This window comes from Homarus americanus, unplaced genomic scaffold (assembly GCF_018991925.1).
Source record: "Homarus americanus isolate GMGI-L3 unplaced genomic scaffold, GMGI_Hamer_2.0 scaffold36819, whole genome shotgun sequence".
Classification (NCBI taxonomy): Eukaryota; Metazoa; Arthropoda; class Malacostraca; order Decapoda; family Nephropidae; genus Homarus; species Homarus americanus.
The window spans coordinates 1-13,635 of NW_024742653.1; the positions used below are offsets into that span (position 1 = coordinate 1).

At 39.0% G+C, this 13,635-nt stretch overlaps 1 protein-coding gene across 1 annotated transcript; it reads right to left on the minus strand.

Annotated features, from left to right (window-relative positions):
• Positions 1–342: 342 nt before the first annotated feature.
• LOC121876980 (sodium-dependent multivitamin transporter-like) lies at positions 343–6,533 on the minus strand (the record flags this gene model as incomplete). Its single annotated transcript, XM_042382562.1, has 3 exons — positions 6,479–6,533; positions 5,034–5,188; positions 343–483 (listed from the first exon to the last, which is right to left on the minus strand). Coding segments are annotated over exons 1-3 (329 nt in total), but the record flags the coding sequence as incomplete, so codon positions are not given.
• Between the last annotated feature and the right edge of the window lie 7,102 nt (positions 6,534–13,635).

Consider the following 13,635-nt stretch of genomic DNA (forward strand, 5'->3'; position numbering starts at 1 on the left):
TGGTCCTTTAGCAGTTTAAAGACCTGGACATCTTTTCAACCACCAGATAAATGCACCCTATACCTTTGCGCTATAGAAGTTTTCCTACCTGTCAGTGAATGGAGTTCTTCTCATTTGTGATCCGTGCTGGGCATTAAACCCAGGACATAACTGTGAGAGGCACGTGTGTTACTGCTGTGCTGCCAGCACCCATGGTGGTATTTATGAATATTCTAAATATTTGTCACGGTAGATCTAAGTGCTACTTATAAAATTACATAATGTAAATAGAACATTTGTTTTTATAACATGATTGATGTGTCTCCTGGAAGATGGATAAATTTTCAATATAGTTTTTATTACCTTTGTGATGTCTGAAGCGTCCTCACAGATGCTAATCTCTGGAAGGCGTTTTGGTTGAAGCCGATGGTAGAGACCATAAAGTAACAGCCGAAGACCATAGTGGACATCAGAGTGTGGCGCTCAAAAGGGCTCGTGTCGAGGCTGAAGCAAAGTAAATATGTTTTGTGCCACATGTTTCATTTACGCCTATGAAATGTATTTGTGCCAGTATACTGTATGATCCCCTTCCTTCTATTTATTTATTTATTTTTTGCCCATTATCAATGTGAAGGATCATTTTGCACAGCACATGGTGTCCCTCACTCCTCGTTACTAATATTGAAAACTTCACCCTCTAAAAAGTGATGTCTACAGAATGGTGGGTAATGTGCTCTATACACCAGTAATTACCAGAATGAAGAAAGAAAAAAAAAGTTACACACCCTTATAAGAAAAGAGTGAGAAGCCAGTTCTTTGGAGATTTGGGTGGCCTTTGGGGGGCCTTTATAACTGACCAAAATTCGCCAAATACAACAATAAGTTTTCTACATTCACTGTTATATTCCTTCTCCTGTACTAGTTAATTGAAAACCCGATGTATTATTGTCCAGACAGGCAAAGGTTATATTTACAATTAAGAACAAGAACAACATGAAAATGAAAACACAGGAAACAAATAAAAACACTCCTTCCTAATATGTGGTAAAACCTCCTAAACACCGGAGGAACCATCTTACCTACTCATGGAAGATATAATCCATCATCGTGCAGTCGGAGGACCACAGGATCAGTTGGGGAAAGGACAGGGGTGGCCAACCCAGAGACAGGAGAGCGAGTAAGGAGAGCTTGGGCGAGGAAGGTAACTACTCCCACAATGTAACACCCGGTTTACATGAGCAAAATCAAAAGTGTAGGAATTGAAGAAACATGATGAGAATATTAATGTAATATAACTAGCAACATTATAAACACATGTTAACTTAAAATTTAGTCAAAAGTTATAAAGGAAATACAAATATCACTACTTGGCAACTCTCCAGGAACGCTCCCAGGTTGACACGCCACCTGAACATGACCTTAATAACAACTAGATTTAATTTGAGGTTTGATCTCAACCTGACATGGTCAGACAAACCTAGTACGCCTGATTAAGGCCTCTTTCACATGATCATTATTTTTGTCACGAGACAGAATGTACTTGCATCTAGTGAACAAAAAGTCAAGTTTTCATATGGACGTTTTCCTGCCATGCCTCAGTTGAGCTCCATCTGTTCAAGACGGAGAATCCCACAACACAAAGATAGTGAAGGAAATAGGTTAAGTGAGACCGTAATGACTAGTAACGATGTTAGTAAACAAACAGATATTTGCCAGAGTATTAAAGAAATGTATGGAAGAGCATAGTAAGCCCTTAACAAACTTGTTTAACATGCATTAAAAACGAATGTAGTACCAGAATCCTGGAGGATACCGAATGAAATACCGATTTTCAAGAAGGGAGATAGATCACTATCCTCTAACTACCGTCCAGTCAGTTTAACATCAGGTGTAGGCACATGACTGGAAGCAATAATTTCAAACTCTATTCAAAATCACCTGGAGAAACACAAATTGATCAACGATTCCCAACATGGCTTCACAAATGGGCGTTCATGTCTGACAAATCTATTAACATTCTTTCCAACTGTTTTCGAATCAGTGGACGACGGGCATGGTTACGATGTGGGTTACCTCGAATTTAGCAAAGTCTTTGACAGGGTACCCCATGAAAGACTAATACGTAAAATGGAGGCCCATGGCATAGATATAGGCGTAGAGAGCAACTTAAGTAAATTTGCTAATGACACTAAAATAGGGCGTGTAATTAAATAAGACGAGGACTCCGCAAAACCACAGGAAGATCTAAAAAAAAATGCAGGGTATGAAAAATGGCAGATGAAATTTAATGTAGACAAATGTAAAGTACTTAGTCTTGGAGATGTAAACAGAGAAAGCAGACATCAGATGAACAACGTTGATGTAGAGAAATCCGACTGTGAGAAAGATTTTGGTGTAAAGTTAGGTAGGAATTTTAAACCAAGACAACAAATGCACGTTTGCTTGAAACGTGGCTAACAAAGTACTTGGGTTCATACAAAGCAGAGATAAGTCGTTTATTGTAAGTCGTTTTCGATGCACGGATTACCTAACGTGTTAGCTACTCTGTATGCACAGACGCTGCTTTTGACTTGTGCGCATGACACACTCAGAGGGAAAAGCTAACACCTCGATCAGGCGTCCTTGCACAGCGCCCAAGCGGCCCAAATGGCTAAAAACCAATCAGAGTTCTCTCATTGAAAATACGAGGATCATGGCCGTTTATGGAGAATGTTTTGATTAATATTGAAGAGTTGAGGGCATCTAAGGCAATAAAAAACTGTGATATAAAAATAAAAATAATTCTATATACAGTAGTATATTGGATTACCTAAAACAAAGCGCATGGCGTGAAAAAATGAAAAGAATTGCGCCTAGTTGAACACCTGTGAAGCAAAGAAATATGTGTTTATAATATGCATAGACTACACTTATAATATATAAATATAATATAGTAAGAACATAAAATATATACTCTGCAGGTAATGCTTATTGAAATAGATAATTACATAAAAATAAGTGTCAGGAAAGATTTTTTTTTTTTTTTTATTGGGCAACCCCCTACATCCTTGTGTAAGGTGAAGCGCAGAAGCGTTTACAGCGCCCAACAGGGAAGCATGCTGAGTTCATGCTTGCCTTTATGTCTCACGATTTAAGGGCGTAGAAGCCTGAAGAGTCAGTGGTTTATGTCATCCAGTTATTGGAAGCTCCAACAGCTTGTCCCTGAATACGAATTCGCAACTTTCGACTTACAGCAGGTACCTACTTTACTGCTAGGTGAACAGGGACTAATGGGGGCTAGGAAGTAAGTCCAAATGACTTCCACCGGCCCGGGAATCGAACCCGTGACATCTCGCTTGCGAGGCAAGAAAGGTACCGCTTCTACCATAAGTCCCCCTCAGGAAAGAGTGAATTGGCAACTCAACTACAACCACAGCTGCCACAAGATTTTCACACAAACTTTCTTCATTATTTAAGTCAATATACGATCATTTGGAAACCTCTCAGTATCTTAAATAATAATTAATAGTTTAATATTATAAAACTGCTACCTTTGGTTTAATTGTTTATCAGTTAACCACATCCATAATGTGAACTGCCTATGTATTGCACCTGTATTTGGAAGTATTTTTAATGTCAAAGTAAACGCATATTTATGTGAGAGAGAGAGAGAGAGAGAGAGAGAGAGAGAGAGAGAGAGAGAGCAACCGATAAAATATATATCGTATTATTAAGGACATCAGATATCAACATCTTAATGAATATCAAAATATAGCTGTTAAACTCTAGTCCAGGGAAATTAGACAATTTTTATGCCAAATGTTGAACTTTTCATAATGAAATGATCCTTGGTAGAATTATTGGGAATACGTTCGTAAACAACGTACTGAACAGCCTGACCGATCTGAGGTAAGCTTGTGCCGCCATCTTGAAAAAATGGCAGCCATTCGCGGTTTTTCATGTTTTACTCATTAACCGTTGATTTTAAGGAGATGACACTTAATAACAAAATAAAAGAGCGTAAAATTCTGCACATTTGGTATCTTCAGCATTTGTGTAGGACTAATACATTTTGATATAAAAAACATTTTGTTTCCACATCTAATTTTGACACTTTAATGTTCCAGTGGTAAAAAACAACAAGAATATAATGTCTGTTTTGCTTTTTTTATTTTTTCAGGGACTAATAAGGAATGAACATTTGATACTGACCTTAATTATCACAACGGCACTGAATTTGACTCCCAAACTTCATGTGTAACTACAAATACTGAACAAGTTACAAAGAAAATGAAACTGTCATAAAAACACTAATCCTGGAACAGGTCTACAAGGGATACCACATTAAAAAAAGACGCTCCACGTACTGGACCTCATGGCTGGTGTGGAAAACGGTACCAGATGATGTAAAAATAGCGAAGGGTGTGGCCAGTAGTGAAGATTGTTTTTTTCGGAAAGTATTAATCGTACACAAAAGATGAATATACCAAAATGTGCACAATTTTATGCTCCCAAAAATCAACAGTTAATGAATAAAACATCAACAACAGCGAACGGCCGCCATTTTTTCAAGACGACGACAAAAACTCACCTCAGATCGGTCAGGATATTTGGTATGTTGTTTAAAAACGTATTCTCACTCTTACTACCAAGTATTATTTCATTATGAATTAGTTCAACCTTTTCCTAATTTCCCCCGACTACTCTAACACTGCTGTAGTTAACAATCTCACCACCATCCTGTCACTTGCCAAGCCTCACTGTTGCCGAGTGTACCTCCTTAAGATGGAAAACTTCTTTCTAGTAGGTGGCTTAAGTCATACATGTTATATGGGCAATGTAGCATATTATGAATGAGTGTTAATATATTACCAGTGTAGCTGTCACCGTTATATCCCGTACGTCCCTGTGAAAGGTTCCGCTGAACTCCATTCATTTCTAAGGCCTAAAACCTATTTAGGGGTACACTTCTGGTGCCAGCCTGTAAGAGGCTTACACAAATAGGACCCGTATGTGTCTGAAATACGAAATTGTTAAGGTTAGATGATAGGCCTATGACAAGTATGTAAGCTCACTTGAAAAATTGGATGCGTCCACCTCGGTCTGCAATGGCCCACACTTTGTCAACGCCGCCCAGGCCAATACAACAGAGGATCACCACCACCAGCACCCCGCCAAACATGAGCAACGTTTGCAACACGTCTGTGTACACCACAGCCTTTACACCACCCTGAGGGAAAAAGTTATAATACTAACAGTGTTTACCACCTCTTCCTACCAACCTTACCAAATGAACATGGCTTCCTTCAATGATCATTGCGACGGCCTTCAGACCCAGGAGTTCAGAAAATATTTTCACTGTATACCAGTGTATAAATATGTAGCACTATTTCTAAAAAAATTCCCAAGAGCTAATGTGGTTTAAATATCCTCCCATAAAAGACAGATATCTATATGATCACTTTGTCATTGTTAACACAGTTTCTTATAAACACCCAAGAACCAGCACACCTGCAGCTACACTGACGTCCATGCTCGAGTTACGACTGTGATGTGATCAGTGGTAAAAAAGTAGCCAAGTTACTAAAGAATTTTTTTAAGGATTGTTTGCACAAAACAAATAGGTGATAATACTCCAGAATATTTCATCCTGCTCAACCTACAAGTTTACGTAAAAAAGTGTAATATTATACAAAAGTCAATGATTACCATTTGTTTACGGTATATATTGAGGGAGATTTTCCCTTGCAAGGAACTTTGAAGGTACCTTGACTGATTCTTTGTACAATACATAGAAAAAATATGCATTAAGCATAATATTAGATACTACTGAACTGTGAGAACATAATTCTGTCTGTCATGGCCATTTTCAACGCTCTACCACACTCTCGTCCTTAGATAATGTCTGATGTCTCATTTTTTCAGCTTTGATCTTTTTGGACTCATTATATAAGATTTTGGGTGAAATCTACAGAAATAATCACACACATACATACTTAAACAACTCTCACTACATGCACGCATAGATCAATACAATCGGCTAAGTACCAAGCTCCATAACTGAGGAATATGCAGTGTATTGAAACTTGTCTGCAAATATTAAAGATTCTCGTTAATTTCTGCTCTACTGGAAGCAACTCATGTGTGCAGTTTTATTTTTGTTTCATGAAGGTATTGTGAAAAAAAGAACGAAACACGTAGTGATAAATTGAATTGTGATAAATCGAAACTGCAATAAACAAGTTATACCTCTATTGCTCCACCTTGACACTCCTAAATTGATCCTTTGAATAGTAAACATATTGATTCATTTCCACAATGAGGCTAAAAGAGAAGCCATGAGGATATTTCTGGTAAAATGTTCCCATAAAAGCTTTTTGATATTAAGAGCATGATAAATATGCTATGAATATTTTGTACTATAAAAGGTTTATATAGTATAATCTCGAGATTCATTTATTAACTATATATATAAAAATTATTACTACAGGTCTCTGTATTTGGTGCACACCATACTTACAATTGTGATGTAGAAGGTACATATTGTCCCCATGATAAGTGTGGATGCCCAGGTAGCGAGGCCCGTGACTGTATACAGAGCTAATGTTGGAGCATAGAGGCAGATGCCCATGTAAATGAAAGCAGAGAGAAGACTACACAGAGTTGACAGCGTCCTTAGCAGTCGTGACTCAAACCTCAGCTCTATATACTGTAAGAAACATATAGTGTCAGTAGTCTATTTGTGCCCTCACAGGCTCCAAGCTGAATGCAAGCAAGCAAGCACCTTCCTCCTTCCCTCTCTAATCCCCACAAGGATTTTTATTTGATCTTTAGAGCAGCCACTTCTGTATTCATGTTATTATTATTATTATTGTTTTTATTATTATTATTATTATTATTATTATTATTATTATTATTATTATTATTATTATTATTATTATTATTAATATTATTATTATTATTATCATTATTATTAGTATTGTAATTGTTGCAAGTGGTATTTTAAATTATGGGTACAAGGAAGCCGTATGCAGAGAGTCAGCTCATATATTGTGGGACTTATACTCTATTTTTCATCCATGTAATTTGTACACTTGGGGTGGATAAGCTGATAATGTACATTAAGAGAAAATTACTCTACTCGAATCGTTCAGAAAATGACACACAAACATTTCTCAGAATGTATATAAACATTTCCCTGAGTCGACGCCCTCCTATTTTACCACATTTTGTCTAAATATACTTCAAAGAATGTTTATTCCACTACTGCAGAAATCTTTGATGAACGCTACAGAATTATTTCAGTTTTTTTCTGTATTCATCAACTAAAATGAGCGCGTATAAAAAGTCCAACAAAATATAATCTCCCCAGCAGTTTTGTAACAACAGTGTTGAGGGTAAGTTAGTTCTGAGGTCTTTTTTTTTACGGGAATTAGCCCACCTGGGCACAGGTCGAATAAATAAGAGTAAAAATAAATAAAAAATAAAAAATAACAATATTATATTATTCTACACCACGAAGGGAGTCTTCGTGGTGTAGACAGATTATATGAGTATGGGAACACAGAAGAAGGCAGAGCATTCCACAGTTTGGATGTGTGAGGAAAGAAGGAGGTACTATAACGGGTTAATCTCATGTGACCGACATCCACAGGGAATCGGTTGGCACCGCGGGCAAGACGTGTGTTAGGAGCTCACGGCCTTGCCGGCGGTAGACAGGATGTCAAATCCACCGAACAGTGCCCGTTAAAGAACCTGTAAAAGAGAGCGAGTGAAGCAACATTGTGGCGAAGAGAAAGGGAAAAGAGATTATCAACTATAAGAGGAGAGTTAATAAGACGAAATGCCTTTGATTCCACCCTATCTAACAGTTGGACAGAAAAAGAGCCACCCCAGATATGAGAGCAGTACTCCAAATTAGGACGAATGAATCCCTTATATACTTGAAGCAATTGCTCAGGAATGAAGTAACTACGGCATCTGTACAGCATTCCCAGCTTTCGGGAGGCGGCTTTAGCAGTGCTGAGGATGTGTGGCTTCCATGACATACTAGAGGAAATGGCGAGGCCTAGCGTATCCTGAATGTCAAAAATTGTGATAGGCAGAGGCGGGAAAAGAATACTGGGTGTCCACATAGCACAATAACAGTTCTCTCACCGTCAATAACGTCTAGACCTACCAGACGTTAAAGCCCCTAAAGAGATGGAAAGGCAGAGAAACAAAAAAGCTATCACACAGGAATCCCACCATGAACACCGCCATCTCCTGGTTCACACTCAGACACATTTCTTTAATACCAGGCAAATTAATTTGGGTATTATTCTCATGTTTGAGCTTAAGTCAACCAGTTAGGTACATTATAACATCTTCAGTTATTAGGAATATTTATTGAATGAACATTTAAGAACCACTAAACTACACCACGTGTCGTTCTGTAGCGCTAATAAGGTAAAATTCTTGGGGACTGTCCCCAGTGCCACCCCCCCCCCCCATCAGCCACATATATTTTCATATTTGTTTGATGTCAGCTGCCACAGATTTTTTTTTTTTTTAAGATAAAGATCCAAAATTTGATCCGCTCATGTATACAGTAGAATTGGGGGCTGGTGGGCCAGCCTCTGTCGGCCCACCATCTTTGATGATGCGTTTGTGTGTATGTTTCTTCCTCATCCCTTTTAACACAACAGTTAAAATTTGGTATGTTTATGTAAGTGACGGTGTAATCTGGGGTCAGCCCTATTGGTATTTGGTATGTTTATGTAAACTTTACCTTGTTAAAATTAAACCTGGGCAACACAGCTGTAATATGTAAACAAATTAAGAATATTTGTTTGGGTGACCCATATACTGACCTCGTTAATAGAGACGATTCTCAGGTTGTACAAAATCGGGATTATGACTATGCTGACGAAGAAACAGCCCGGAATAGCGCCCAGCAGAATCATGGCGATCTGAGGACCAAACAAGTATATCTCCGTGGGGTTACCTGGAAAAATTTGGGAGTTCAATACTGTGGGTGTTACATCTTGTAGGTGTTAACTGGTGTGGGTGTTACATCTTGTAGGTGTTAATTGGTGTAGGTGTTACATCTTGTGGGTGTTAACTGGTGAGAGTGTTACATCTTGCGGGTGTTAACTGGTGTGGGTGTTACATCTTGTGGGTGTTAACTGGTGAGGGTGTTACATCTTGTAGGTGTTAACTGGTGAGGGTGTTACATCTTGTAGGTGTTAACTGGTGTGGGTGTTACATCTTGTGGGTGTTAACTGGTGAGAATGTTACATCTTGCCGGTGTTAACTGGTGTGGGTGTTACATCTTGTAGGTGTTAACTGGTGAGGGTGTTACATCTTGTAGGTGTTAACTGGTGAGGCTGTTACATCTTGTGGGTGTTACTGGTGTGGGTATTACATCTTGTAGGTGTTAACTGGTGTGGGTGTTACATCTTGTGGGTTTTAACTGGTGTGGGTGTTACATCTTATGGGTGTTAACTGGTGTGGGTGTTACATCTTGTGGGTGTTAACTGGTGTGGGTGTTACATCTTGTGGGTGTTAACTGGTGTGGGTGTTACATCTTGTAGGTGTTAACTGGTGTAAGTGTTAATGGTAGTGCTACCTCCCTATTAATGTTAATGGTAGTGCTACCTTCCTATTAATGTTAATGGTAGTGCTACCTTCCTATTAATGTTAATGGTAGTGATACCTTCCTATTAATGTTAATGGTAGTGCTACCTTCCTATTAATGTTAGTGCTACCTTCCTATTAATGTTAATGGTAGTGCTACCATCCTATTAATGTTAATGGTAGTGATACCTTCATCTTAATGTTAATGGTAGTGCTACCTTCCTATTAATGTTAATGGTAGTGCTACCTTCCTATTAATGTTAATGGTAGTGCTACCTTACTATTAATGTTAGTGCAACCTTCCTATTAATGTTAATGGTAGTGCTACCTTCCTATTAATGTTAGTGCTACCTTCCTATTAATGTTAGTGCTACCTTCCTATTAATGTTAATGGTAGTGCTACCTTCCTCTTAATGTTAATGGTAGTGCTACCTTCTTATTAGTGTTAATGGTAGTGCTACCTTCCTATTAATGTTAGTGCTACCTTCCTATTAATGTTAGTGCTACCTTCCTATTAATGTTAATGGTAGTGCCACCGTCTTATTAATGATAATGGTAGTGCTACCTTCCTATTAATGTTAATGGTAGTGCTACCTTCCTAATAATGTTAATAGTAGTGCTACCTTACTATTAATGTTAGTGCTACCTTCCTATTAATGTTAATGGTAGTGCTACCTTCCTATTAATGTTAGTGCTACCTTCCTATTAATGTTAGTGCTACCTTCCTATTAATGTTAATGGTGGTGCTACCTTCCTATTAATGTTAATGGTAGTGCTACCTTCTTATTAGTGTTAATGGTAGTGCTACTTTCCTATTAATGTGAATGGTAGTGCTACCTTCCTCTTAATGTTAATGGTAGTGCTACCTCCCTATTAATGTTAATGCTAGTGCTACCTTCCTATTAATGTTAATGGTAGTGCTACCTCCCTATTAATGTTAATGGTAGTGCTACCTTCCTATTAATGTTAATGGTAGTGCTACCTTCCTATTAAAGTTAATGGTAGTGCTACCTTCCTATTAATGTTAATGGTAGTGCTACCTTCCTATTAATGTTAATGGTAGTGCTACCTTCCTATTAATGTTAATGGTAGTGCTACCTTCCTATTAATGTTAGTGCTACCTTCCTATTAATGTTAATGGTAGTGCTACCTTCCTATTAATGTTAATGGTAGTGCTACCTCCCTATTAATGTTAATGCTAGTGCTACCTTCCTATTAATGTTAATGGTAGTGCTACCTCCCTATTAATGTTAATGGTAGTGCTGCCTTCCTATTAATGTTAATGGTAGTGCTACCTTCCTATTAATGTTAATGTTAGTGCTACCTTCCTATTAATGTTAATGGTAGTGCTACCTTCCTATTAATGTTAATGGTAGTGCTACCTTCCTATTAATGGTACATAGTGCAGGAGAGTGTGTGGACGCTCCTAGACATGTTGCGCCATATTTACATCAGCCTTTCTTACGTTCAGGCTCGTGCTGTGTCATAACCTATGTTTCTTTGTTGCTGCCGTATGATTGTGTACAGTGACGGTCGAAAATAACAACTCGCCCCCTGACCGGATCTGCTCTGCATGGTAAGTCACGTGGGGTGGAGACGGGAAGCGGTTGACTTGGGGAGAGCCATTTCTGGAGGGATAGGGGTGTGGGAGGGTGGTATTAATGAAAGAAGGAATGGCGTAGTTCCGCGCTGTTTCGTGACAGCCATGCGTTTTTCTCTGGGAACAATGATTGAGCGGGTAATGCGCCAGACTTGAACGCTGCAAACGTATGGGATCCATTCTGAACCCTCAGCCACCCGATCCTGCCAGCGGACCTTCGAGCAGCTCATAGTAACGTTCCTTACAGTCGTCAAGTGTTCCCCCATCGTAATCTTCGTACTGTACTTCCTGTTCCTTACACTGTCCTAGAATCTGATATATGCCACACTCACTCCATGACCAACACCTGGGTTCAGTGTTTTATCTGCTTCTTTTGCCATATTTTCTAGGGATAGTCGCCTGTTACGTATTGCACAACTCTTAACTTAGCTATGCGGACTCGGGGTCTCCGCTGTCTTCATTCTAAGTCATTCTTTATTTTCGTTCACAATATCCACATAAACCCTCTGTTCCTGTTGTCTTTGTATGGTATCCCAAGTCTCCTCCAAATTAATTATTTTTCTCTTAGTTTTTCTTATTTCAAGAAGCTCCTCAGCCACACCCTGGATAACTCCTATACACCTCTTCATCTCTCCTCTATCCTCCTCCCTGTGTCTTCCCCGCTCATTGATTCCAGAACAGCAAAGCGATTATGGCAGTCAAGCTCCTCCTTAACTTGGGGGTCTAGCAGTTTTGTCCTGTCATACTTGAGTAACTCTTTCCTATCTCCTTTGCTTTTAATTTTAGCTTGATAGTTGCAACGACCAAATGATGATGACTCCTCACATCTGCACCTTTAAAAGTTCATACATCCTCTAATGATTACACCTCTGTTTACAAATCAAAATGTGATCAATCTGATAGCGATGTTTTCCCTCTGGTGATGTCCATGTACACTTATGAATATCTTTATAATTAGAGCGTTCCACCATTAACCAAGTTATTAGCCCACAAACACTAACCAAACGTGCACCATTCTCGTTATCTCACCAACCCATGCTGCTTCATCCCACCAACCCATGCTGCTTCATAACATGCTCCACCCTATGATTATTATTAAAAGCACCTAGCACTATTTTCACATCTCGATCAGGTATACATGGACTATCCAAGACCTCTTGTAGTTCGTCATAAAATGCATTATTCGACTCATCTAGTACATTGACTTAATTTTTCTGAAAGATGCCATACTTTTTGCATCTCTGTCGGTTTCAACATTGTTTGTGGCGCCACCTCTTAGTGATAAAAGTAAATATTCATTACATATTTAAACATTTCACTTGTATTTAATTTACAATAACATAACGGTAGATGTTGGTTTCGTTGGTGTAAGGGGAAAATGGTGTGCGGCATGAATCAGGTTTGTGTAAATGTGGTGACTAGGCAGGTGAGGCAGGTGAGGCAGGAGAGGCAGGTGAGGCAGGAGAGGCAGGAGAGGCAGGTGAGGCAGCACAAAAGGCTTACCCTGAAGCTGGGGACAGGGACTAACACATTAATGATTTAAGGACCAGGTTCAGTTTTGGCTTCCAAGCAATAGCTGGCATTATTTATTGACTGACCTAATATAGATATTGCAGATATCCAGCCGCCAAGGAGGGAGAGTGCTACAGGCGCCGCCGGCATGTTCCTGCCCCCCATCAGATATTCCTGCGTGGACACTTTGTTACGGTTCCTAATGGCGCTCATCACCCCAATGCTGATGGACGCCACCAACATGAGGATGAAGAGCGTGTAGTCCACTGCTGTGAACTTTATCTCTGTCTCCTCCCCAGCCGTCGTCACTGGCTCCTCCGTCGGGTCCATCACCTGCAGAAACTTAATGTAAGTCGTACAAATGGCATGTCATTAAGTGTTTTGATTTAAATAGTATAAACAGTTACATATATGACAGAGTACTGCCCCCCATTAATTCAAGAAATTATAATTGTGTTGAACTTAATAATCAATAGAAATTGGGTGGTGTAGCTATCCTTGAGGGCATTGAGTGTTGTTCCACCTCTTACTCCTATTTCTTTGTTATCTAGTATAAAAACACGTCATTACAATCAACATCACTTCATAAAGTTTCTTGAGCTAAATTTTCAGGATGGAAGACCCCTCTGATACCCTTCCCTCAAACGTCACCATTTCGGATCATTACCCCAGAACTAGAGACCATTGTTATGCCATCACTCCTCTTGATCAAGAATTTACCACTAGTCAAATAAGAGATGAGGCTTGATCGTGAAGGCATAAAGAAACAGACCCCTGCCAGCCACTAGTGGTCACAACAACAACCAGGATAAACACTATAATAACTCTGATATTATATCTGCCAGGTTCTTTATAAGCCTCAAATTAACTCATAATGAGGAAGAATCATACACTGCATAATTTCTTATTACAATAAAATTAGGGAACATATTTACAAAGAGAAGTAA